The sequence below is a fragment of the Phyllostomus hastatus genome, unplaced genomic scaffold, assembly GCF_019186645.2.
Source record: "Phyllostomus hastatus isolate PE091 unplaced genomic scaffold, TTU_PhHast_1.1 phas_scaffold_501, whole genome shotgun sequence".
Taxonomy (NCBI): Eukaryota; Metazoa; Chordata; class Mammalia; order Chiroptera; family Phyllostomidae; genus Phyllostomus; species Phyllostomus hastatus.
In genome coordinates this window covers 3,352,306-3,380,185 of record NW_025334033.1, presented here as the reverse complement: position 1 = coordinate 3,380,185, position 27,880 = coordinate 3,352,306, and the positions used below count along the sequence as shown (strand labels likewise).

At 40.3% G+C, this 27,880-nt stretch overlaps 1 protein-coding gene across 3 annotated transcripts in view; it reads right to left on the bottom strand.

Moving 5' to 3' along the window:
- Positions 1-5,788: 5,788 nt before the first annotated feature.
- The window catches only part of FMN1 (formin 1), a 355,246-nt gene continuing 333,154 nt past the window's right edge, over positions 5,789-27,880 (bottom strand). For all 3 annotated transcript variants that reach the window (XM_045823499.1, XM_045823500.1, XM_045823501.1), the window contains 2 exons: positions 17,236-17,320; positions 5,789-14,511 (listed from right to left, as the gene is read on the bottom strand). In XM_045823499.1, the coding sequence (XP_045679455.1) occupies positions 14,467-14,511; positions 17,236-17,320 (130 nt within the window). In that variant the 3' untranslated portion in view covers positions 5,789-14,466. The remainder of the gene's footprint in view (positions 14,512-17,235; positions 17,321-27,880) is intronic.

Here is a 27,880-nt window from a genome sequence, read left to right as displayed (position 1 = left end):
AAAATATTTAAGCTTTTAAGATTTTGTTTTTGTTTCTGTTTTCCTGAAGTTTAATGATGGTGTGTTTAGAAGTGGATTGTTTTTATTTATACTGCTTGGGTTTCCCAGAGCTTCTTGAATCTGTCATTTCATGTCTTTCTTTAGTTTTGGAAAATTCCGTCATTAACTCTGCTGATCCTGCTTTATTACTTCTGCTCTCACTGTGCCATCTGCTTTTTTTGCTTTCTCTTTAGTCACTCATCTCTCTGGGTTTCATTTTGATGTTTTCTTCTCATTTACCTTCCCACTCACCAATTCCCTATTAAGTCCTTTCTAATCTGCTGACACACCTGTCCACCGCATCCTCACTGGGATCATGGTAGTTTTCGGTTCTAGAATTTTTCTCTCTCCCAAATTTGCTCTGAACTTTGTGTGGCTTTCAGTTGTTTGCCAAAATCTCCAATCTTTAATTTTTTACTCCTTGAACAAAGTAAGCTGATAGATGTAGTATCTGGGTCCTCTGCACACTTGTTTTCATTGAGCATTGTTCCCACTGCTCCTCATTCACAACTGCTGTCTCCTCGTACACATGTTTATCCTTGTGTGACAGCCATTTTACTTGAAAAATTGGTTTGTTTCTACAGAGCTAGGATAAGATTACATTCTTCCAGGAAGAATTTATGTTTGTTGTTCCAGGCACCTGAGAGCACTAGAGATATGATATCATCTTACCTCGGCACTGTTGACATATCATGCTGGGAAATAATTATTTATTGTGGGGAGATGTCCTATGCCTTACAAGATGTTCAGTAGTATTTTGGCTTCTTCCCACTGATGCTAATAGGACCTCTCCCTAGTTATGACAATAAAATCTCTCCAGATGTTGCCAAATGCCACCTGGTATTTATTTGAGAGCCACTGTATTAACCCCAAACCAGGGGATTTTATCCAACTTAGACATAGTGAGCCCTGATCTCTCCTTTTGTCCCCCTGGCACATCAAAGCTGCCCAAAGCAGAGCCTAACCCCTCAGCCATCTCTTTCAGAGCCCCCAAGTGGACAGCAATTCCAAATACCAGTTTTATCTCTCTGGTTTTTAATCTTCTCTCAGATCTTAGTTCAGTAATATTTACTTGTCAAGACTTTACCAAGGCTTTCAAGTAAATATTAAAAAATTATCTTGCTTCTCTAGTTGTCCTCAGTAAAGACTAGATCCAAAGGTGACGTACGGATGTATGTATGTGCACACATGTTCCTATCATCTGAAGGACAGCCTGTCTTATCTCATGACGTACCTACCACTGTGGGTACAGGGATTTTATCTACACTGCCTACTTCTCACATGGGTCATTCTGCCACCTGGTAGAGGCTCTCTCTTTGCCATACCAGAACCCTTTTTGTAATTAAAATATTGTGAACCAAAAGGTCACTGATTTGATTCCTGGTCAGGGCCCATGCCTGGGTTGCGGGCCGGGTCCCCAGTTGGGGGTATGCAAGAGGCAACTGATAGATGTTTCTCTTGTACATCGATGTTTCTCTTCCTCTCTTTCTCCCTTCCCTATCTTCTCTCTAAAAAATAAAATCTTTAAAAAATTCTTTGAGACACATTGGAAAAGGATTGTCCCATCTCCTCTAAAGAACCAATCTTCAGCTCTCAACTTCAGTGACCCAGTTTCAAATATTAATATGTGCTGACTGTAAATGCCCTTCTACTTCCATTGGTGATGTATCTCTCCTTGGTATATTGTATGCCTTGAAAACAAGGGCTTTTAGGGTGATTTCTATAATAGCTGCTCACATAGTAATCAGGGATCCTAAAAATCATCTAGTCCAAACAGATATGAAAAATTACAATGTAGTAAGCCCACTTAAATAATATACTGTTGTTGGATAACTAGAGCTGAAAGCATGTGTCACCTTAAGAAGAATGAGAAGGGCCAGAGAGAGTCAACTCACATGCAAACCAGGTAATAAAGTGATGAGGCTTTGTTGAGGAGATGGGACAATCCTTCCACATTGTGAAGTTCAATGTAAAATAAATTGTATTTTAGAAGACTATCTTTCTTTAAGTTACCATTGGGTTGTAGGTGGGGATCCAGTGAGAAGAGGGACTCATATCAGAAAGTGTCTCTTTGGAGAGGCTGTAAGATGGCCACTGGGAGAGTGCTTGGTGGTGTTAGTGTCCTCTTACTGGTCACACAAACCATGAGAAGCTAAAGAGCAGAGGTGCTCTAACTTTCTAGATTAGTACTCTCAACAGTTTCTCAAGGGTGATCACACTGCCCTGGCCGATGTGGCTCGGTGTGTTGGCATCAGCCTGTGAACCAAAAGGTCATGGTTTTGACTCCCAGTCAGGGCACATGCCTGTGTTGTGGGCCAGTCCCTTGTTGGGGGTGTGCAAGAGGCAACTGATCGATGTTTCTCTCCCTTTCTTTCTCCCTTTCTCTCTCTAAAAAAATAAATAAAATCTCTTAAAAAAACAACAACAACAAAGCCATCTGGTCTTTGGAACTAGGCTGGAAGTCTTGCAAGATGAAGCAAAATACTGGATAATTGGGTAACTCTTGATGTCTCCTAGAACTTGAAGTATGAGGGAAGCATTTTCTTTCTTGAAGGAATTTTCTCTTTCCTTCTACTTCTGATTCTGGGCAGCATACAAAAACTGAGTATATAGCTATCTATTCATTTGTGGTTCTTCCACTAACAGTAAAATATTCTCCCCAAAGAAGAATTTAATTTCAGCAGCAAAAATCTTCAAAATGATTCTAAATGAGGTCCAACTGGATCTCAGTTTGACCTCAAATCAAGCAATGAATATACCACACAACATTGGTTGGAGATTCTGGAAAATTCTAACACTACATGATCCAGTTTTGTTTAAACATTATTTTCTGTGGACAGGATGTTGTTTTACCCTGTTAGATGTATTTCCAGATTGATTTATTATGAGGTTAATTCAGGACAACTACTCAAAGATACATATGGCTGCTTCTCTTAATCTTACAGTATTCCTCATATAGTTTTCACCGGCTCCTTTTTTTTTTTTTTTGCCTTGTATTATACCCTCTTAATCTCATCTATGGAAGAAGAAACATTCTTGGAGGTATGTATTAGCTGTTCTTTGGAGGATACTTATACAGTTCTATTCTGTTAGTTTCTTTGGCTTCTACAGAAGTGCTGGTGGCCCCAGTACTCTTGGTTGAGATATTGGACAAAAAGTACACTAAGGTTTGAATTGGCAGTAAAGTGTGAACACAAAGCATCTTGTAAGAAGAATTTTTTTTACCATATCTCAAAAATGAAATTATGAGAACACCATGTTTTAAAACCTTATAATCTTTGTCTAAGTCCTCCCTCCCCTTTTGCCCGAATCAGCTAATTTCAATTCTGTGGCCTGTAGAGATAGGACAGTGGCTGAGAGTGACTCTTTGGAGTGTCTGAATTCTGGTTTCTCTGCTTACCAATTGTATGAGAAAGTTACCAACTGTTCCAAGCACCGGTTTTCATATATGTAAAATGGGGATGGTGATGTTTACCTCATAGTATTATAAGGAAGATTAAATGACATAATGCATATAAAATGCTTACTATGGCACCTGGCATATAGAAAGTCATTAATACATATATACCATTTTTATCATGGAAAATATACATAACATAAAACAGTGGAAACATTTTGACTATTTTTAAGTGTCCAAAATTCAGAGAAGCAAGACAAACATTTCTGTGCTCTCATATGCAGGCAGAAGGAATAAAGATTTGGGAGAAGGAAGTAGAAAATATTTTGAAAAAGAAATCTGAAATTTATTTTTAGAACAAAAATAAGAACAAGAGAAGAAAGTGGAAGGCCAGAGAGAAGGAACAAGGCAAACTACAGGGACAGATTGTATTATCAAAAGACGGTTGCACCCATATTGCTCCTAGTAATACTCACTTCTTACAAAGTGGTATTGAATGTTCCTTCACCAAGTGGTGAGGACTGTGTCTTCACCCTTTCAACTGGGGAGAAACTTATTAAATTCTTTAATTAATAGAATATGATGAAAGTGACTGTATATGATTTCCAGCCTCAGTTGAAAAGCACGTTTCACGTTGGATCACTCAAGCAGTCCGGTTGGAGAGGCGCTGAGGCCCCGGCCCTGAGGCAGCACCAACTTGACAGTCCAGTGAGTCAGCCATGCTCCAGCCCCATTCAAGCATTACAGTTTCCAGAGGATGACAGACCCAACGGACACATTGCTGCAACCTTAAGAGACTCCAAATGAGACCTGCTCTGTTGATTCTTATACTAACAAAAACCATGAGAAATAAGAAGTGGCTGTTGTTGATTTAATCCACTTAGCTTTGGGGTATTTTGTTATGCAGCAACTGGCAAGTATTATAGTTACCATCTCTTACCATTCATTATCACACAATGATGGGCATGAAGCATATGTTACTTTGAGAAGACCGACTCGGGGGCATCTATGCAATACAGGCAACCCTGCAGGCAGGGCCAGTGCAGGTGGGCCAACTTGAAAGTTTTTTTTTTATTTCCATGAATATATCACAGCCAGGGGAAAAGTGGGCAGCTAGAGTCTGAAGTAGAATATATAGCCTCAGGAATTTATGGCCTGTTAGTTGAACCACAAGCATACACAGGCTATTTAAAGAATAGGCAAAAATGTGTATTTATAAATTCAACAGGTATCACTATGCTCAGCAAAGGAGAGTAAATCTTGGCTAAACCAGAGAGGAGAGTTTTTCTAAGGTGGGCTGATATATCCCCCTATGTCCTTACGATACACAGGCCTCCACCTCTCCTAGGTGCTTTAATTTAGAATGGAACCTTAATAATAGTTTCCACAAATCCTTAGGAGAATGAGGACCCGTATTTTCAATCAACGACTCTACAACATTTCTCCATAAAGCAGTATTTGAAGAGGAGAACAGCTTATTGTGATGAATGAGTTGTGCAGTGGGAAGGGCTTTGCCTTAGGGTCAAAGGACTTGGATCCTAGTTTTGATGTGTTCACTGACATGAAGTGTGACTTTCAGCAAGTCCCTTGAACTTCAGTAATTTTTACTTCATAAAATTGACTTTACTCAATGTTTAAAGATTTTGGAACTTCTATGAGTCTATAATTCAGAAGTTTTTTTAGTGATAAAATGCTTCCCTGGATAATAATTATGTCTGTTCATTAAACGAGTATGCACTTGGGGGCATTATTTCAGCAAACTTCTAGAACTCAAGAGTGCATGACATTCAGGAACATTGAACAAATGGATAAATTACAAAATAATTGCACCTATTTAAACGTAAGTGTATTCTGTTGGAAGTATTTAACTTTTTGTTCATAAATACCTGCAGGTGTCATCATTGCTTAAAAAGAATTGGTACCTTGCGCTGAGTGCTAGAAAATAATTTAACTGTATTTCTGTTTTATTTCCCTAATATATTGTTTACCAACCCACAACCTGAAGTCACCAATGCCTGTGGTTTTCCCCCCACTCACCCCATCTTGGGCAATATGTGTTCAGGTAGTGTTGCTTTGGAGTCAGCCTAGCTGAGACAATGCCTGGCTGAGGGTGTCTGTTCGGTGTTAGCCTTGAATGCCTAGGCAGGTTGGCCACTGCCAGTGGGATAAACAGGGCAGAAAGAAGGAAATGTGAATGACAGACTTATTGAGACTCAGCTCTTGCAGTTCAGTAGTAATGCTAAGCTTGGGCAGCAATGAAAGTTGGAAGTGACTGGTTTCTCCATATTAGAGTACTGTTGGAATACTTCCCCAAATGCCTCCTGAAAACAAATCTGCACTGCACACCAGACAGACATGAAACCAAGATTTATTAAAATACCCTTAGCATATTTACAGTTGGAAGCCATGAATGCAGTTCTCTGCAAATTCCAAAAAAAATAGAGTTCTATCTCTTAAAACAAATTAACAGAGGTATCAATAGATTAGAATAAATATAATCTATCACAGAGATAGAATTCTTTGAGTAGACAATCTACATTTTCTAACCAATATATACTATGTACAAAAATACACTTGATATGGTAACCAAGTAGTGTCACGGAGGAAAAAAATATATATATACATGCACACATATATTTGCATTATGTACAGTCAATATTGGTTCCTTCACCTTTTCTTTTTAAAAATAAATACTTCATTTGGTTGCAAATGACATTTACAAGTTCAACTAATGAGCATTTTCAGCACTGACAAAATTAAATATGCAAATTAGAAATACATATTTTTTTAAATTTTAAAGGAAAAAATACCTGAATCCAATTAGCTTATTACATTAAAAATATCCAAGACCATGGAATGTAAGGTTTCATGTCTTTAAAGTGCCTTCTCCCTTCCAAACTGTCTTCCTTGCTGCTGAAAGTCCTTTAGGATGACATCTACAGATTGGTTTAGCATACTTAATTAAACAGAAAGGCCACTGTTTTTCCAGGTTCAATGTTTGACTGCTTGGGACATGCTTATACTTTCTCTTTACCCCCTTTCAAGAATCTCACAGTGACTGTTAATCTGAAAACAACCACAAATTGTCAACGTCTTGATCCAGATTCATGTAGATGTTTGAATCAGGAGTCGTTGTTAGAATGGAGTGGCAATAACAAGCCTATGAGTGAAAATGTTTGCCCAGAATTTAAGTCAATGTGTCCTGTGGCACAGAAAAATTATTTGAGCTTCAAAAATTTATTCTTATGCACCACAGCTGGTGACCTGGACTGATTTATCAAAAGAATGGTGCCAGTTAGACAGTTTTAAAATAAAATCTATGAGAAATCGAGAAAGACGAGAATAACCCTCCCCTCAACCTTCCTAAAATAAAGCAGAATAAAATGAGAAAGAAATGTATTTTCCATCTCTTTTATGGATTTTCCCCTCTTTGCCTAAGTGATGAGGTGATGCTGACATTAACAAGAGGCCGTCACAGCGGTGTGTCTCGCTCGGCGACAGTGGAGCGCCCTGTCCAAAGGCCTGGGAAATAGAGCACAGGGTGTGAGAGGAGGGAGTTCAGGCTCAGGGAGACACTCGGCTGTCTGTGAGGCAGGGTGGTAAAGAGAGCTGGGTCCTGGAGAGATGGTAAAGTGAGAAAAAATAGGGGTGGGCTGTGAGGGAGGGGGAGGCCAAAGTAGATGTATAGAAAGGAGGAAATGAATGAAGCAAGATGCCAAAATGACTTTTGGGCAAGCACAGAGAAGAGAGGAAGGTCCCTGGACTGCCAGCCCTATGGGAATGAATCTGAAATTGAATGGCACTATTTCAGCAAGCGCAGTTTCGTTAGGGTACCTGCTTTTCCAGCATGTTGTCAGGCACTGACCGATAAGAGATACTGGGCACTCCCATTTGCCTGAGACAGATTCCTTGAGTTTCCACAGAGAGGCTGTCCATGATACAATGATGTCAAAAATCACCCGCTCCCTATCAAGGCAATGTATTAGCCAAACAGTGAGCCTTGGCCTTGTTCAGGTTTTCCTTCTTCTCTGTCACCTGTTCTCCCTCATCTCATGGCTTGCGATCTCACGAGGCAGAATTAAGACACATACCTGCAGGGATCCAATGCATTTTAGGAAAGCAATGTCCAAGGTCCAGGGTGTCACTAAGAAAATGAGACCTTAAAGGACTTGGGATGATTTATATTTGTTAGGCCTGATTCCTATTAAGATGCTAACTGATTTCACTTAGGTTCTAGGCATGCAGGCTAGCATTGGTGTTCCAGGCCAAAGCACGATTCCCTAACTCCAACTCCAGGGAAGCGCGCTGCTTCCCACAGCAGTCTCAATTAAAACTCAACGAAGGAAAAGACTATAGCGAGTCAACGACATGTGCTCTCTAAAGAGTCTTAAAAGTTATTCAATTTCTAATTTTAAAAAGTTTCTGCCATTTTAGGAGTCTCTCAGATTGTTTTTTTGAAAGAGAAGTCCTTTTATAAATGCTTATGTTCTTTGAAGATTATACATTCTACTAACAGTGGAGTGGTATTATTTGTGTTTGGAGAAATTGAAGAATTGCAGAATCATAAAGTTAATGACTTGGAATGGACCTGTTCCTCTGGTAGACCTCAAGGTGCTGTGTGTCACCTTGGGTAGGCAGAATTGCCGCGAGACTTCCCCTCACTCGTGGACTTGTTTCCAAAGGAAATGGGTGTTTTTGGAGGATTATGCAGAATGTAAGGTCAGTGGGCTAAGACCACCTTCTTTATGTCTTGGTGGTCAGGAGCAAAGAAACAAGATTATAGCTAGGGACAAACTGCCAAGAAGAAAGGAAAAAATAGCTACTTAGAGTTTCCTTAAGTCTATCTAACATATAAAGATTTTTGAATCTCCTTCTGGCCTCTTATTAGAAAGGGTAGTATAATTTTTGTATACTATGGGCCCATTTTTATATACTTCACAGAAAGAAACCTGGAATTCAAAGTTCATTCCAAGAGTTCTCAGAAAGCTGTTCATTCCTGAACACATCTATCATCCACGTCATAGGGAGGTAGAGGGTAACTTCCCTATATACTCAGTGCTCGATGGGACTAGCCTCATGTTCTGGAACACTGAATGAATGAATAAACAAAAACACAGTTGTTCCATGAGGCAAGAATGGGAGTAAGCCCTGAAAGAGAACAATATAGGAAAGGAGGTACAACTTTGCCAGAGATGTTGATAAACTGCTATGATGCACACTTGAAAACACTTGATTTCTTATCTGATGTGCTAAGTATAATGGTAAGTATAATATATATGGGGAGAAATATTCATTCTCTTCTTAGACATTTTATAGTTTCAAAGATAGGGAGCTCTTAGTCTCTGCACAGGTAGAATTTCAGGAAATGTTCAGCCTACAAAACAGACTAGGTCTGGTAGAAGGTTGTTTACTCCATGGAGAAGAATGCCAAATTCCTTGGAGGTGAATTTCTGGAAACTATTGGTTCATTTGCATTTGCTAGCCCCATGCTATGGAAATTCACATAAAACATTAAAAAATAGTTCACAGAAGTATCTGGACCAGCTCTTAGAAAAAGAGGCAGACTAGAGAGTCTTAGTATTGAGGGAAGATTTATCAAAAAAAAATAAAAAATTATATAAACCTAGATGGAATGTAGAAGAAGGAAGAATAAATTAATGACCTTAGATACCCCTTTCATATAAAAATTGAGGTAAATCAGTCTTCTTCAGACCACAGAATGGAGCAAAATAATTCATGAACAAGTACTTCATAGATGTAATATGCAATAAAGTGGAATTCACTTGAGCTATTGATCAAAGTGAATCATCACACCAGAGAAGGGAGGGAGGAGAAGGAAAAGGCCATGTTACTATCACCAGGGAGGTTGGGAGAGGGGCTGGAGTAGAGGGGCAGTGAATCCAATAAGCTCCATTGGAGGACAGCCCACCTACTGAATGAGGCTGGTTTGCTTCCCTAATCTTTGTTGGCAGAAGTTGCAGGGGGACTTAAGAGACAGAGTGGGCTAGCTGCTGTTTTAACCTCTTTACATTTCCGAGTAAGTTGTCCACCACACACATTTCCTAAACACTAAGTTTATATCACAGTCTTGCCGAAGGTTTTAAAACAAACAAGACTACTGAACTGGCTTCAAGTTGAATATGTTAAGACTCTTTTGAACTCACCATGGCCCACCCACTGATCAGGAGGAGGGATTGCCCACTCCTTGGGAGGGAAATGAAGATTGTGAAGCTAACACTCAGTGCTTCTAACAAGGTGTCAACAACCGATGGATGTGTGAAAATGACAAAATGGGCTTCTTGGTCACATACAGCTGTGCCATGGCGACCAGTTGCTAATAGAGTGATAAATACTGGTATTTGAGTCTAAACAGCCAGATTCGCTGAGGCCTGGTTTTGAAGGTGCTTTTCTTTCAGTGACTTCTCCCCCAGTGACAGAGAAGGTGTCAAGCAGCTGGGTTGTCTCTCTCTAGAGATGGAAAGTAGAAATATATTCAGCAAGTTACTTACATTTAGAGCAGCTAAAAATGATTCCTACTTTTCAAATACTGGATGCTATTGGCTTGGCCACATACACAGGCTTCTCTTGTGCTGGAGATTTCTTTATGATGACAAAGTCATCACTGTCATGAACACAAGCTCACGTCTTTGTTCAACCCTCTCTGCAGAGGTACTGTTCGTAAAGGTACAATACCTAATATGTGAAATGTGACAATCATGGTCTTCTGCATGTTCCACAAATTTATGAGCTGCTCTTAAGAAAACCCAGAAAAAGAAAATTTTAATGGTCTAACACTTCTACTATAATGTGCCACTTCTTCTTGTATGTGGCTTTTTAAAAAATAAGCTCACTGGGTTTCACAGTATGTCCATTTTTATTGTGTGATTTAGGAACTAATACATTTATTTGTAGATTAGCAAATCTGCTAATGTTTTTTATTTTCTCTTCCAGCTCTTGGACTTTTTTTTCTTTCTCTTTCTTTCTTTGCATTTTTTTTTCTGATTAGAACAGGCAGGATCAAAGAAAAATGAAGGTCATATCTATCACATAGTTTTTCCAAACAATTCCTAATGAAAATTTAAACTACTTTATAAAATTGTATATTTGATATTTGGATTAGATGCTTGGGGATAAAACGCTGTATTTTTTTTGGATTTCTTCCCTCTCTTTGACACAGAAATCCCCAAATTGGTTTTATCTTTGTTTGGGGGAAGGGAGATATGGCAAAATAGGCCAATTTGGGATATCAGGGAGTGAAGAGTTCAAGTCTGCCCAAATTAAAGTCTGGTGACTGGGGAAGACACTACCGTCTGCACTGCCAATGCTCCTTCACACACAGCCTGGTGGACCTGCGGGCCAGCGGGCTGGCCGCTGTTTGCTGGGTGGCTGCTGGCACTGATCTGCATCGATGACACCAGGCAAGGGAGAAGGATAAATAGAAATGAGGAAACCTAACATTCAAGAGAGCAAGAATAATTTAAGTGAAAATTCTCCATTGCAGGCAGTGTAATCTATGGAGAAAAGTGTGAAAATACTTATGCCTTTTCTGCTACGTCCAGTCCTGGGCCATAGAAGAACCGTACTGATGGCTGTCTTTGTGGAGGTTTCCAATGCCACCAAGGAATTTTGCTCCTCCTTTCAGTTTCTGCAGTTGTTCCACCAGTAGCATATGAGCTTTCACTTAGGAAACACCTTTCCTTATGGTACTTATGGACAAAGAGGGCGCTAAGGGAGGCTCAGCAGGTCCTTACTCAGCACTGTCCTTACTCAGGGGGGCAGCAGGGCAGAGACTGTATCTGATCTGATGTTCAGTTCCGCAACCATCTTGCTAGTTTGTTTAGGCCACAACATTTCAGGTACAACAGCACCACTAAGTTTTCCTTATCCCACTTCTCAGATTTCAGAACTACTTCTTCCATAATTCCTAGGTAGTTGCAGCGAGCATTTGAAGGGCCATCATGGGCATCAACTCAAGAATTCAAAAGGCAGCTGCTGGGCAGCAAGGCCATCTCCTGTGATGGCTGGCGATTCACCATCATCAGTTTCTGCTTGACCACACTTGTGCCTTTTTTTTCCCCTTGGTAAGCTCCTCTTCTTGGGTCAAAAGCCATATGGCACACCTCCTTATAACCTGATTTTTGATACCTCACAGCCCTGATATTTTCCCCTAATATGTTTATATCATGCTCTGGTTTAATATATGATATACTTGTGTGCTTGACGATGGTACCAATTTCTCATACAAGAATCTGAACTGCTGTCCACCTGTGCCCTCAGATTTAATGAATCTTGGACGAGATGATGGCACAATACGTAAAGGTTTCTCAGAGTCTGACTAGTAAGTCAGGCATGAGCGGTCAAACAGAGGAGCATTGCTGGCCACTCTCCCTCCTGTCCTGGGGAGAGGGACTTAGAACTGCCACTTAAATCCCATTTACCTGAGCTGCTCAAGCTGTTCAGTGGAACTTCAACTACTCCCTCTCCATGCAAAATTTAGAGGCACCAGTTGTATTTAAACACCGTCTCCACTGTGTTTTGGAGGGGACATTCTAAAGGCCTCCAGGTTGTTTTAGATGGCCTACCTTGAACAAATTCTTGTGAACCTTATTATCTACTGAAGCTAGAAATGAAGGTGGTGTCCGACAGTGCACTGTGAGTGTGGATGAGGGAGGGGGCAGCCAGATACAGAACACAGGATTGAAGCAGGGTGAAAATAATGGGGATCCTGCCCTGGTGTCTTAGTGCACTAACAGACTACGTTTGACTAATATTATGAAATCACTGTCTTTCTCCAACACAGCCAGGCAAACTTTGCTCTTTAGAAATGAGTACCTTACTGCCAATTTCTAGCCTGTCTGTGAGGATGAAACCCTAACCGTGGGCCGCGTTTGACCCTCAAACTCAATGTTCCCACTCATTCTTCTTTAGTATTGGGTCTGTGAGAGCATGTTCTTGCAGGGTTATGTGGCCAAAGTGACAGTCCTGCTCATCTTCAGTGATATTCTTATGAGCATCCTACCTCAGGACCTGAAGTGGACGGTGGTGACGCTGCCCAGACCCACTGGCAGCTGTCTCCCATCACATCTGTAAGGACCCACGTGGACCTAAACCTCTGCTGGTCTTACTGAACTCAGAGTTGATTCCTAAGGCATGGGCAACACAGGCTCTTTTCTTTCTCACAGTAATACCAGGGGCGTGCCACAGAGCCCAGGAGGGCTGGGAGTGGAATTTGTTTTCCCTTGAAGAAAACATGTTTTCCTTATGTTTTCTGCATAGCTAAGTGAAAGGGAAGAAACGATACAAGAAAACAATATGAAAAGCTTGTTGCTCACAAGGAACTTCTTGTAGTCATGTCAGTTTCCTATAAGCTTCTCCACTTTGAGTGTCTCATCCTTTTATTTGGACTTGGAAGAAAAAAGGCAACCCAACTATGTTACCACATTCCTTCTTTTGAATTGTTAGAAAAGGTGGTTAGCACCTGTATGAATATGGCTTCAGAGACTTAGTTTGATCCTGATTGTGCATTCTTGCTTCTCGAGGTGGGCATTATATTGAGGACATGGTACTACTTTCATTAGCTGGGTCTATTATGGGTCCCTGAGGAGGCTGATGATTGGCAGGCATGTCCTGGGCAGAAACCCAGGCACCTGGCAAGTTGAGAGCTTCTGGGGAGATTCTGGGGAGATCCTGGGGCAACAGCAGCTGCATTGGGATGGGTGCTAAGGCTGTTGCTCACATCTAGACTGTCATCCACCAACTGGAGGAAAAAGCTCTGACCCCTCTCCCTTCAAGGCCCAAACTTGATGTTCTTTGATCCTATTATCAATTCACCCCCAGTCCTCTCTTTTCTCCCCTCTCAAGATGGATTCGTTTCTCTTGTGACTCAGAGGCTGTGGTCATGTCAGCTCCCAGCATCAGAAAAAGCTGCATTTACATGACATTCCATTTCAAGATTAAGATGAATATAATCACCTTCTTTGCATTTGAATGTAAAGAACTTTTCTGACCTTAATTTTTCAGCCTCCTGCTTCACCCTATGTCACATGTCTTTCAGTCAAGGTCATGATAAAAAGCTGCGAGTAACATTTGCCATCTTGCGTAGAAACAGCTTCCTGGGGTGAGTAGGAGAGGTCCCGCCACACACAGGCCCAGAACAGGGCATGCATCTCAGGTGCATATCAACACTGCATTGCCTACTCATGAATGATCTGAAATGTGAAATGTGCTCTGTTATTGGGTCGCTTGTCACCCTGCTCAGGGCTGTTTCTTCTAGAATTTGTGGGTGAGAATTCTGGCTGGTCCAGGAAACTACAATTAATTGATGTAAAAACAAAGGAATGGGTCTTGCTTAATGGCTGATGGCCTGTGTCATAATCTGTTTTCCAGGATGAGTCCGTGGTCATTTAACCCCTTCTCCACCATCTACAATCCCATTTTCTCTCCTTTCCATTATATGAACAACCACCACCACAAATAACCATTTCCCTCATCTAGGAAATACGTAGTCTTGGAGCTCTTTAAAAATAATTTTGGTAAATTTTCAACATTCTTGGCCAGAAAGACACTTCAAAATCTTTATGCAGTGGGATCAAAATTAAGATCAATAATCAAACCAGCATTGTGTAAAGGCTTGAACTCCTTCAAGTCAACTGTCATAAAATATCCTTTTCTTCTCTCACAAATTTACATATATAAAGAGTAGGTTAGAAAGCTTGAAATCTCCGCTTAAAAAAAAAAAACTTGGGAAACCTTGGTATTTGTTCTGGTCTTACAGCAAAGTCAACTTTGGGCCTCTATAAGAAACAGTTATCAATACTGCTGCAACGGTGCCTTAAACAGCTTTTCATGGTTTCTGTGGCTTAACCAGGGACTTCTTGGAGAATGCAGGGGTTCCCACTGCAGACGCTCTTACAAAGAGATGAGCAAGAGAAGCGTTTAGTAACATATCTTTCCAGAAGCTCCTGCAGCGCTGGTGTTGCAAAGGGGAAGCCAGGTGCCCAGTCCTGCCATTGGCGTTCTCACGGCAACGTTTAGTTGGTGGCCACGCTGGCTTCCTTCTGACGCAGTCTTTCTTTCTGCAGTTGAGGAAGAAAGTGAGTTTATTATTCCTTTTTCTGATTTTTCATCTTCCTCAAATTTTGATAAGTTTCTTAAACTTTGGTCTAGAATTCTGGAGTTGTACGATATGCTGTAGAAATAAGACCATCTTTATCCTTCTTTCCTGAAACCCTCGGTTACCTGCCTCTTCCAACCTATCACTCTTACTCCCCAACAAGCAGACAAAATTAATAACCAACTAGTAAGCCAAGTGTATCCGTTGGAAACCCTGACCTTTACAATTCCAGGTTGTTGTTTTGTGACAAAAGTCCTAACTTTGTAGTGTTACTCAAAGGCTCCTCCCATCTCTCGCCTTGGCTCACTAATGGACTTAGGGAATGCTCAAGAAATAGTTTCTGGGGAGTCCAGATAGGAAAAATCAACCTGGAAGATGCCCTGATTTCATCTGCTCAGAGCGGCAGGAGCTCCGGCCTTGCCCTGGGTGCTGTGCTCTGCCCTCCTGAGTTTCCTTCCTGGGGCTAGCCTTCTGATGGGGGAGAACACAGCAGTCTGCTGGCAGGACGGAAGAGAAGAGGAGAGCACCACACAGAAACACGGACCCTCACTGTCTCCAGGACGTTGGAGAAGTAAACAGAATAAACACAGTGATGGGTGTGTCTGCTCTTAGCGGTGGGAAAATAGAAGGCTGAAAAAGAAATGAGAGAAGCGCACTCCTTGGGAAAGAGCAGATGCAGAGAGAATCACTCTAAGAATGGATTCTCTGTTGCTTGTGACCTGTGAGGTGCGATGCTACAGTGAGTTACTACGTTGGCCTAGATGTAAATATAAGTGGATGATTTTAAACACCTGTCCCGAGTTTGAATCCCATCCCTGACTTGAGAAATTAATCAGGAATCAGTTTATAAGCTCTTCCCTAATTTCTATGAAAATAAACAACAAAACAAACGACTCTAAGCTGAGGAGCACAGTTGGAAGCTTGCCCGTAGTGAAGATCACTTATAAAAGAAAAGCACTGCTGCCCTTTTGTCCACGGCAGTGGTTTCCAACCTTCTCCATTTCCTGGCACACATAAATGAGTTACTGAAGTTCTGTGTCACACCCAAAAATATAGTTTTTGCTGATCTGACATAAAAATAGGTATAACTTTGATTCACTCACACCTGATGGCTATTGTGTTGGCTGCTGTCATTTTCTGATTTGACAACCTAAGGGAAAAGAGGTCAGTGCCCCTGACTAAATAGTCAGGTACTGCATATTTTAACAATTCTGGCAGTGCACCATCTGAACAGCGCCGGTCTATAGAGTTGAGTCTATTTTTTTTGCCACTGGACGTAAGGTGTGGCTGGAAAAGTTAGGATAGAGGCCCAAAAAAGATGCTTGTGGAAGAGGGAGAGGCCCATGAAGAAGGGAGATAGAAGTCGGGGCTGAGTGCACTGTCTCTGGAAATCACACAAACGAGTGTGATGACAGTAGTGTCAGTGGGCACACAGGGTGTGTCCGCTCAGGCAGGGGCTCTGCGCCCTGACCGCTATGTCTCCTGACCACTATGTCTCCTGACCACGCTGTACGGCCCCGACTTCTCCATTTCTCACCTGTGCTCCTCACTCAACATTCATTTAGCTGCTGATGGGGCTGTTATGAGAGACACCACAGTCAATCATTGGGAGTAATCTTACTTTATAACATATGCTCCACTTAGACTGTCAAAGGATTTGAAACAGCTGGCAAAAGGTACTTGTGACACAAAAGGACAACATTAAGTATAGGTAGGAGATCAGGGCACAGGGAAGGCAGGGCCTGAAAATCAAAGTGAGGAGAATGACAGTCCCACTTACCACTCACTGCTGTCCCCCCTGCAGTGCCAGCCAAAGCTGCAGAGATTCATGATCACAAGGAAAAGAACTAACATCAATTGAGCTCTTATTGTGTTCTAGGCACTTTACATATCTCTTCTCAGCTTCCTTAACATAACCCTAAAGCAAAGGTAATATGACTTCCCTCTTTTCACAAAAGATGGAGAAGCAAAATAACTTCATTAAAGTTTCGCAAGGAGTAAGTGCCCGAGCTTGGATTTGAACTCTGACACCTTGGCTTAGTAACCATTTAGCCCTTCTGACTATTGTCTGTAACAGACGGGTGGAGATTCATTGTGTTCCACTCTGAAAACATGACGGTAGAGGACGGCTTGCCCTCATAGCTAGGAAGCCTGAGCGGACTTGCTAGTTTCTAGGACAGGGAGAAACCTCTGCGACTCAGAGTGTGGTCCTGGTTTTTGTTACACATTTCTGCAGTGACACTATGTAGGCTTTATCTTTCTGCATCTCAGTTTTTCCAACTATCAAAAGAGGATAAGCCCTGCCCATTTCTTTGACAGGGAAAAGAAACTGATGAGGATGAAATGCTGAAACATTTCAGGAGCAAGGTTATTTGAGATAGGGGATCACGGCATGAGGGCATGAGGGGGCCGTGCCGAAGGGTGTGAAACAGCAAGTGACCCAATTTGCTTTATCTGGAAACGACTTTTGTTGACTTTAGTGGGTAAACACATGAAGCTGTGTTTTGTTTCTCACTCCTTCCTCCCCTATATATATTTTTACCATCTGCTGCTCTGGGAGGGGAACTGAAAATCTGGATACTACCTTCTATGGCCCTGAGTTTTAGCCTTGAAATTCAGACACACTCCTGGGTGCACCCCACTAATAATGAAAAATCTTGAGGTTATGTTGAACAATGCATCTCACCAGACTGGCTGTGGGGTTGATTTTCTTTGTCTCCACTTTCTTCTCTGATGTCAGCTTGCTGACTGATTCCTGAGCCATTTTCAATCTGAAATTGAGAGAGTAGGGAGGGGAGAGGCAGAAGAGAAAGAGGAGAAAAAAAAGAAGAAAGAGAAAAAGGAAGAGGTCAGGTTAAACAGAAATCCAAATGAAGCTGAGTTAACCAATCAACAGTTTGGAAATGGAAGGAATGATTTCAATGCTTTTCATGATTAAATTCAAACTCTAATTAGGTGTGAAGGTGTATCTTCTGTTTTCAAAAGTGAATTACCTCCACTGGCTGAGAGGTGCACCTAGATGACTGTGGAAAGTCTGTGTTTTTCTGACCCATTCAGGAGCTTCTAATCTACAGAAAGTGGGATGTGGTCACGTTACTGCCCAGGTACACTTCAAGGACAGTAATGGTCTGACTTGTGATCCCTCTGCTCAACAGACAACATGGACACAGTGTGACAAAGGACTTGTATTCACAATACATGAAGAACTCTTACAACTCAAAGAATAAATTACCCAATTAAAAAATAGGCAAAGGATTTGAATAGACATTTCTCAAAGAAGACATACAAATGGCCAATAAGTCGATGAAAAAGGCTCAATATCATTAGTCATCAAGAAAATGTAAATCAAAACCATGAGATAGGTACCTTTGCACTAGAATGGCTAGAATCAAAAAGGACAATACCAAGTGCTGGAGACCGAGACTTAGAGAGATGGGAGCCCTGACATGCTGCTCGTGGGAATGCAGAGTGGTGCGGTCACTTGGGCAGCTTCTCAAAGTGTTACACATAGTTGCCATATGATGCCACAATCCCACTGCTAGGTATATAAATATATGTAATAAGCAAGGAAGTAAAAATATCTGTCCATACAAAAATCTGCATATGAATGTTTATAGAAGCATTATTCAAATAGTCAAGAGTAGAAACAACCCAAATTTCCATCAGCTCAAATATGATACACAAAATGTCGTATATCCACATAATGAACTATTAGTGGCCCATAAAAAGGAATGAGATGCTGATTCATGCTACAAAGTAGTTGCACCTCAAAAACATTAAGTGAAAGCAGCCAGTTACAAAAATCCACATATTATATGATTCCATTTATATGAAATGTCCAGAACAGGAGAATCCAGAGACAGAAAGGGGACAGGGGAGAGTGGGAGTCACTCCTGTTCCTGAGGATGTAAGGGAACGGGAGTGGAGAAACTGCACTAGGGAGTATAAACTGGTACAGCTGCCTTTGGCAAAATCAAGAAAGATTGCAAACATGCATACCCTATGAGCCATCAATTTCTCTTCTAGGGAGATACCCAAAGAAACTTTTATACACAGACACAGGGCTTTCATTGTAGTGATACATGCAGTAAGGAAAACTGGAAACCTAACCATTAGGTTCTACAGGGTAATGGATAGATGCCAATAGTAAATAATAGCTAACACTTATTGGGTGCTTAGTCCATGCCAGGTACTGTTCTACCTGCTTTATTTGAATTAAACCATTTATTTCTCATGACAACCTTGTAAAATAGGAACTTTCACTATTCCTATTTCATAGATCTGAACCACCAGACAATACAGCTTTTAAAAAATTATATTCATTTAATGGAATATGGAATAACTGTAAACTAGGTAGATCTATTTTTATTGGTTGAGTGTTTTATCAACAATTACACGGAAGAAATGTGTTTAGGTTTTCAGTCACTATTAAAAACTGTGGAGGCTCCTCAAAGGGTTAAGGATAGAAATACCATATGATCTAGCAAACCCTCTTCTGGGTATCTATCCAAAAAATTTGAAAACATTTATTTGCAAAGATAGATGCTCCCCTATGTTCATGGCAGCATTATTCATGGTGGGTAAGACATGCAAACAACCAAAGTGTCCTTTGTTAGGTGTCTGGATAAAGATGTGGCACATGCAAGAGTAGGCAAAAGCAGTCTTACAGTTATGGGTATGCAAAACACACAGTTTATTCTTGTTTTATTTGTCTTCTTCTTATTATAATTATTGTTATTATTTCATATCTTATGGGTAATAATAGCTGGTAATTTAACCTACTTTTGCCCACCCCATATATGCAATGGAATACTACTCAGCCATAAGAAAAGACGAACCACTGCCATTTGCAACAATGTGGATGGGTCTTGAGAGTGTCATGCTAAGCAAAATTAGTCCGAAAGACAAAGTTAAGGACCGTATAATTTTGCTCATACATGGGATATAAAACTGAAAGCACAAATAAACAGACAAAAAAGACAAACAAAACAAAACTCACAGACACAGACAACAGCAGTGGTTACTACAGGGGAGGGGGCAGGATAGTAAAGAATAAAGGGCCCAAGTATATGGTGACGGAAGAAGATACGACTTTGGGCAGTGCGCACACAATATAACATACAGACGATATATCAAAGAATTGTACACTTGAAACGTATGTACTCTTAGTAACTCAATGTCACGTCAATAAATTTAATTTAAAAATCAAGTACAGATATCAGAAACATGATACTGCGAGTGAAGAATTCTGCAGAGTGATACAGTGAAGAGGTCATGCAGCACAATGGTCAAGTTCTCCTGGGTCAGAGCCTGGCTACGGGATAGACTCTGAGCACCACCACTTACTAGCCATTTCACCCTGGGCAAGTGACCTCTCTGTTCCCTTGATTTCCTAAAAGAGGTGATAACAACAGTGCCTGCTAGATACAGTCAGTCATTGAAAGGATGGAAATACTACAGCTCCAAGCACAGCACAATCACTCAATGCATGGTGCCTTCTATTGTACTGTGCATGCAACATGCTATACTGTGTGTCTTTAAATGGTACCCACAACACAGTATTGTTCACAGATGCCTGCATGTCTGTGTAAAGACACATATAAACATCTATCTACATTTACATACAGACTGGAAAGGTCCTCATTAGTTGCACAATAGAGGTTATTACTAGAAAGACAGAAGAAGAGAATAACTTTGAGAGGTAGTATGTATAATAATACAATTAAATTTTTATGTATAATGACTTTTTATATGAAAAACTCTTAAAGAATACTTGATAAAATGTGAAGAGATAATTCCAGGTGGTATGAATATGGCCATTATGTTATTCTTTGTATGTTTCCTTATTTTAAAATTTTCTTGAAAACTATTTTTAAAATACTAAAAATTCAAAAATCCACCAACTCACAGACTCTTTAAAAAGTGAACATGCTGATGAAAAGGAAAGACCTACACCCAAGACTACCCAGCAGAGCTATCGTTTAGAATATATGGAGAGAAAAGAGCTTCCCAGACAAGAAAAAAACTAAAGGAGCTCATTATCTCCAAATCAGTATTACAAGAAATATTAAAGGGACTACTCTAATAAGAAGAAAAAATAAAAAATATAAATAAGAAAATATTGTAAAGAAAAAATTCTTACTAAGGCAAACATCATAAAAGCAGTGGATCAACCAAAACTAAAGCTAGTACACAGGTTAAAAGGCAAAAATAGGAAGATTGCATGTCAGGATCTGCATCAGTGTGTAGTTACAACAGTAAATTAAAGGATGCACACAAACACAAAAAAAGTAAAATACAGTGACAAGAAACAAATGTGGAAGGGGTGAGTGAAAATAGTAGTGATTTTAGAATATATTCAAACTTAGGTAACCATCAACTTAAAATAGACACAGCTTGGTATTTATGAAGGACATGTAATGACAAATCAGAAATCTACAAGAAATAAAGAAAAGAAATCCAAATGCAACATGATAAAAAGCCATCAACATGTAAGAGAGGAGAACAAGAGAAGAGGAACAGAGAACTACAAAAACCTTCAGAAAACAATTAATAAAATGGCAATACCTATCAATACTTACTTTAAATATAAACAAATTAAATGTTCCAATAAAAAGATGAATTGGTAAAGAAGAGGTGGTACATTTATGTACAATGGAATAAAAAGTATTACTTGGCCAAATCTCATCATTTGAGACAACATGGGTGGATGTAGAGGGTATTATGCTAAATGAAGTAAGTCAGAGAAACACAAATGCCATGTAATTTCACATATATGTGGAATCTAAAACACAAAATAAATGAACAAAGCAAGCAGAAACAAACTCACAGATACAGAGAATACACTGCTGGTGGCCAGATCGGAGTGGAGCTGTGGGGCTGGGGGAAGAAGGCAAAGGGACTAAAAGGTACAAAATGGCAGTTACAAAAACATCACTGGGTGTAAAGTGCAGGTTAGGGAACACAGTCCACAATATTGCAATAACAGGCGGGTGCAAGACTTATCAGGGGGATCACTTCCTAAGTTATATAAGTGACTAATCACTATGCTGCACACATGAAACTAATATAATATTGGATGTCAAGTGTCATAGAAACATCTTTTGAAAAACATGCTTTTTCTCCAGGGCCTCGAATAAAAATCTCTGTTCAACATTAATCACATACTTGTTTAATGTTGAAGAAGTGGCTGAATGCCTTAGCTCTTTACTTAGCTAATTTTACATAATTTACTTAAAACATACGCCTAGTAATCTAATCTCCCAGTCTACATGCACGAGTTAGTTAGAATGAATTCAACATGTTGACTTGTGCATCAGAAGAGAAATAAAAATAAGATGAAGATGAGCAATGATTTACAAAACCCAAGTAGAGCTACATCTGCAAAGCTGCCCTGAGAACAGGCATTTCCTAACACTGACAAGGTCTGAGTGTATGCGCCGCAGTGCCCACTAAAGTTTTCCGTTTGCAGCAATAACCGTGACTATGCCCCACAAGAGAAAAGAATGCACCGAAAGGACCAAACCCAGGTCAGACTACACTGAAGACTCTGTCTGTGAAGGGATCCGCAAACCAAGATGACAGTGCTGTAAGTGAGGCCACAGCTGGTAGCACCTACTCATCTTGGCTTCTCTCCAGCAAGATTTGTTTCCAAAGAGAGCACCTATTAGTGACCCTTTAACCCCTATTCCAACAGTGTTTTGGAATTACTATTTTGCTTTGGACCCCCTAACTTTCAGGGATCTTTTTCTGGTTACATTTTGCTTTAGTAGTTCCTTTTCACCTGTGAATTCTGGTCTCTTTTTTCAGAGTTGGTCTTCTCCCATCCTCCTGCTCAGCATTGCCTCTCCCAGTCCTCATAGCAGCCCTGTGACACTCTTCACGTTCCCTGGACATCAGGGGTGATGCAGTGGTTGGCAATGTAGAGGCAGGGGCTTGGAGCCAACCAAAGGACCCATCCCCACTGCGGACCTTTCCCTGCTGGTTAGTGGCTGTTGTGCAGACTACAGGCCATCACAAACACCCCAGACTCCCCAGGACAGTTACAACCTCAGGATCCCCATTCTGCTCTTCTCCTAATGTTCTCATTCATTTATTGGCTTTATTTTATTTCTTACTAATTTGAGAGAAAGAGAGGAAAGGGGGGGGAGAGAAGGAAACATTTCTTTGTTGTTCTAGTTACTTATGCATTCATTGGTTGTTTCTTGTATGTGTCCTGCCTGGGGATCGAACCTGCAACCTTGGCATAACCAGATGACTCTCTGACCAGCTAACCTAGCCAGCCAGGGCCTCATTCAATTATTGTGTCTCCCTTTCACAAGGCACTCTTGAAAACTGCACAGGATTGGGCCAAGGCAAAGCTTGCTGGTTAAGTAGCTTTAGTATCTGCTAGACTTGATCCTAATTCTAACTCTGCCCATTATTAGAAGACTTGGAGGGAATCAACTTTTGTAAATTTTAGTTTCCTTTTGTATGGAATGGAGGTAGAATTGTGAAGATTATATGAATTAATATATGTAAAACATCTATTATATCTAGTATACCTGTTATAAAGGATAACCATTATGGAATTTTCTATCATAGAAGTGGAGAAACTGCTTAAGAATGCATGACAACAGTTTCTGACTACAAACTAAACAGGTGGCACTATTAGCTAAGTATTATCTTGCAGTAATATTATTTAGATGTATCCTGAAAGCAAACCAAGTCTGTTTATTGCTATTCCCTGAGACTTAACAAACCAAAGAATTCACCTCAGTTTTTCTGATTCTAAGATTCCCACCTAGAAGCTAAACTTTGGTGCAGATATGAGGAAAATTTCTCAAACAAATAAGAGAAATTGTTTAAATTTCAAAACAAAGTTTGCATCTATTTCCTTATATTTTTTATAAGTTTCAGTGAGGTACTTATTATAAATAAAATTTAAACTTCAAAAATTATTGAACTTTGGAGTAAATACATTTTTTCATATTAACCTTGTTTTTCTAATAACCAAAATAACATTTGTTTCTTTACAAAATTTATGTTTATACACTTAAATATCATATTTTTAATCCATACCATATATCTAAAAGTATAAAGAAATGAGACTCATTGGTCATTTAAATATTCTTCTCTTAATGTAGTTAAGACATAATTGGACCAGGTAATGAAAATTATCACGTACAGAATTCTCAGCTAGATGATAAAGTACACGAGGGTAGAGATGGTAGCTACCATTTTTACTGCCACATCCCTAGTTCCTGATACAGTAGTTGGCATGCATATACACATATATGCCATAAATGAATGGAGACCTACAGAAAAAACTGAAAATAATCCTTTACTTTCCTAAAATACTGCTCACTTGAATTTCTTAAAAATGCTGAGCCCACAAGGCTGCACCGGCCTGCAGCCTGTGCAGTTGCGTGGGGCCCCAGGTTTCACGCTCCACTGTCACTCTCATGAAAGGTTTTCAACAAGAAGCTCCACAAAAGTGTGCGCGTGGTCCTGCCTCAGCCTTTCTAGGACATTTCCAGTCATTTTTGTTAATAAAATGGAAAATTTTTTAACTTCTTTCAGGGACACACACATTACATGAAAGCAGGTATATTTGACTGGATAGAGTGGATGCCTCCCTCCAAGGTCCCTTTATCTTACTGAACTGGGACCATTTCTAGGCACCTGCCTTGTACCCTAGACAACAGCTCCTCAAAAGCAGGGGATATGACCTCAATGTCTTGCTTCCTTCAGCATCCTATATAGTACCTGGCATATAGCAGGTGATCACTGAATACTGAATAAATGAATGAATAAATGGTTCTAAGTGATTAACCTCTAAACTGTAAACATTCAGGTATTGAGAATGGCTATAGGAAAACATGTAAGTCTATTAAAATCTATTATAATATAACGTTTCTTAACATCACCTGAATAACATCACCAACGCTCAAGATTGATCCCTCAAAATTCAAACCAGCAAATTCTCACTGGATTCTCTGTATATCCTTCACATTAGGACACATGGTGTTCTTCACACCATGTTTTGAGAGTGAGGCTGTTTTTCAGCTTCTTTTGGATCGTATCTATGATACAAAGCAAATGCTCAAACATCTTGACAATCTAGCCACGTGATGACCACTGGAATTGCAGAACACGTAGTAGGGAGGTCTTAGAAACTGCTTTGACCTGACAAGAAATTGATGGTCGGTTGGTCTGTCTGGCTCTTGAAAATGGTCTTCAACAACTGTGGGCCAAGTGTCACAGGCCTGCTGAAGAAACTACAGCAGCTGCTGTTGTTGGCTGTGCCCAATTTGCTCAGAATCAGTGTTCTGGTAATTACGTGGGTGAAGACTGCAAACCGGAGGTCTGCTGTGTGGTTGACCTCAGAGGGTTTAAATAAATTTAAATTCAGTGGCTAACATTTGTAGATGCAGAGATGTCATGTAAGAATTCCAAGTTCTGACCTCCCTCAGAAAACTGGAAGGCACAGCAACATGGAGCGGCATTGCTGTGCAGTGACCTGGAGGTTCCTGGCACTTCCTGCCACTCCCTATGGTACCTGCAGCCCTGAGGCTGTCAGGCGATGCCATCAGTCAGCTTGCTGGTACCACTGGTTTTCCTATACCCTGCACACTTTGCCCATTTTCACTACCTGCCTGGACTCTCTAAGCTTTGAGATGTTGGCTGGAAGGCCACTGTGATGCTCCAGCAGTGCAAAAGTGAGAGCCCAGATCATTGAAATAGTCTTCTAAATGACCTGCTTCCCCACAACCCACCCTCCTGCTGATGGACACGGTCTCAATCAGTAATGCTTAACTCTAAAAATGTCACTTCTCTTCTTGAAAACTTTCAATGAGTTCCATCAACTGTGGCCAGCATTAACAAAGGTTTTCTGTAAAGGGTCAGATAGTAAATATTTTAGGCTCTGCAGGTTATACGGTCTCTGCCACTACTCAGCTCTGCTGTTGTGGTGTAAAAGGAGCCTTAAAAATACACCGATGAACAGCAATGCAATGCTGTATTCTAATAAACTTTATTTACAGAAGTTTGTAGTGAGATGGATTGGGCATAGGCTGTAGTTCACTGACCTTTGAATTATAATATATGATTTAAATTCCTTATGCTGACAATCAAAGCTCACCCATTTTCTAAACTTAGTTTACTTGTCTATTTTACCATCACAGACCCAGATCTGGCTTTATATTATCCTTAGACAAATCACTTAAACCCTTTGAGCCTCAATTTCTTCATCTTCTAAAAGGGGGAATACTGCCACACCTGAACGACACTATCCCTGTGAAAATTAAAAAAAGATTACTTACCAAGCGTCCTGTCCTTCACCTACCTGTGCTCCCTGTCCCATGCACACCGCTCACCCTTCTTTGGGCAAGGCTTCTCTCACCTCTGCGTCTTGTTCTTACTGTTCCCTCAACGCCTTTTTTATTCCTTTCCATGTGCTCAAATTCTTCTCATTCTTCTATTCCCAGCTTAAGTGCTAAGGTCATGAAAGCTTCCTTCATCTCTCTTAGCCAGAAGTAATTGCTCTTTTTTCAAGTGAAAGGGCACTTTGTGCCTCTCTTAGGGCACTTAGCACTTTTCACTGAAGACTGTACAGATGTCTTGTCTCCTTTAGCCACTGCAGCCACTTGAGGACAGTGATCACGCCCTGTGCATATCTGGTCTCCTCCCTACTCCTGGAGCTATCATGGTGCCACGCACAAAGCAGTTGTCAGCAAATATCTAAGTAACCCATGAATGACTTGCATTGATGTTTTTTTTTTCTCCCCACTTTAAACAAGTATAAATGTTTAGGAAATACCTAGAGTGGTAGAACAATTATCTATTGCATTTGCATTGCATTTATCCTTAGGGGAAAAATAGTAAAAACATGAAAAATTCTAGTTCCAGTTACTGATTAGCTGATTGAGTCCCAAATAAGGAAAAAGAAAGTGTGCTCAAGGCTGCCCAAATGTGCTAGATATTTATACATGCTAACTTATACGTTCCAGAATGCCTAAAAGTATCCACATTATTTCACCCATGAGGAGACTAAGACTCAGAGGTTATACAGCTCATCTCACATCTGAAATGTGCCCCTTTCACTTAGGAGGTAAGAACTTCTCTGCATTCAATCAGAGAACTCACTGATTAGACAATTTCTAGCTATATACATATGCTCAGTCTCCCCCTTGCTTTATTGTATGAACTTATTTTGGTGCTGGCCTACAATATTGATTCTACTTTTGTTTCTGACCTGAATATTTGCTCTAGAATGCATAGTAGTTTATGATTACTCATAGGCAGATATTAAACTTGATTTCTAAGGTTATATGGCACCTTCTTCAAAAGTGGGTATGTAGGAAAAAACATATAAATGAGTTAGAAAGAAAATAACTGTTCTCAATTCATAAATGCCTCAGCAAAATTGACTTCTGGAAACCCTCCCTTTTCAGCTTCTTTGTAATGCATATGATCCCCAAGGAGTTACTGAGGGCCCCAGTAAAATTCAGTTGCTGCCAAAGTCTACTGAGGAAAGACATAGTATGAGACGAGACATGTCTCCTGATGTTCCTGCTTAGCCCTTACTCTGTGGAAGTGATTTGTAATCTTGGCTTCATAGGATAAGCATCTGGAGAGGGAGTTTTGCTTCCACTTAGAATGTAGAAGCTGCAAGAGACATTGTTCCCATCTTAACAATGAAAAGAGCTGGATAATGTATGAAATCGTACTTTTTCTTTAACGAGAGAGCCGGGATCACATGGCAGCTAAGGGAGCTGCACCCTGAAGAGTGACAGGCCTTTCCACTCAGAGGCTTAGGCACCCCAGGACTAAACTTCATCTGGGAGGATGTCACACTGGACAATGCTGTGGGATTTCTATGGCTAGATTTATATGCCTGCAGCTAAATCAGACCAATTCAGACCACAGCCATATAAGACTGAAGAAATACAGTGTCTTTATTCTGACATTCAGTATTTCATTGATTCATGGTGCAAAGGGCAGAATATACTGAAATCAGCATAAAGCTTATGTAAGAAAAGTGCCGTCATTTTGACCATAGGAAATCAACCAGACCAACCAATCAAGAGAGAAGTGAGATATTGAGCAGGTGAGGTACATAGAGTGTTTAGGCTGTTGTACATTCCTTGTCATTATTAGAAAAATCAGTATTTTAGAGCACTGTTTTCAAACTGTCTTACAAAGAGCCTTAACATTCAACAAAGATGATTCAGAAAGAGAGGAGAAGAGTTATGGGACCCTCTAGGCCCTGGACATCTGCAAGTCCTGCTTCAACCAGAGAAGCTTTATTTTACCTGTCTTATAGATTGGGGCTTCACACATGTTTTCAT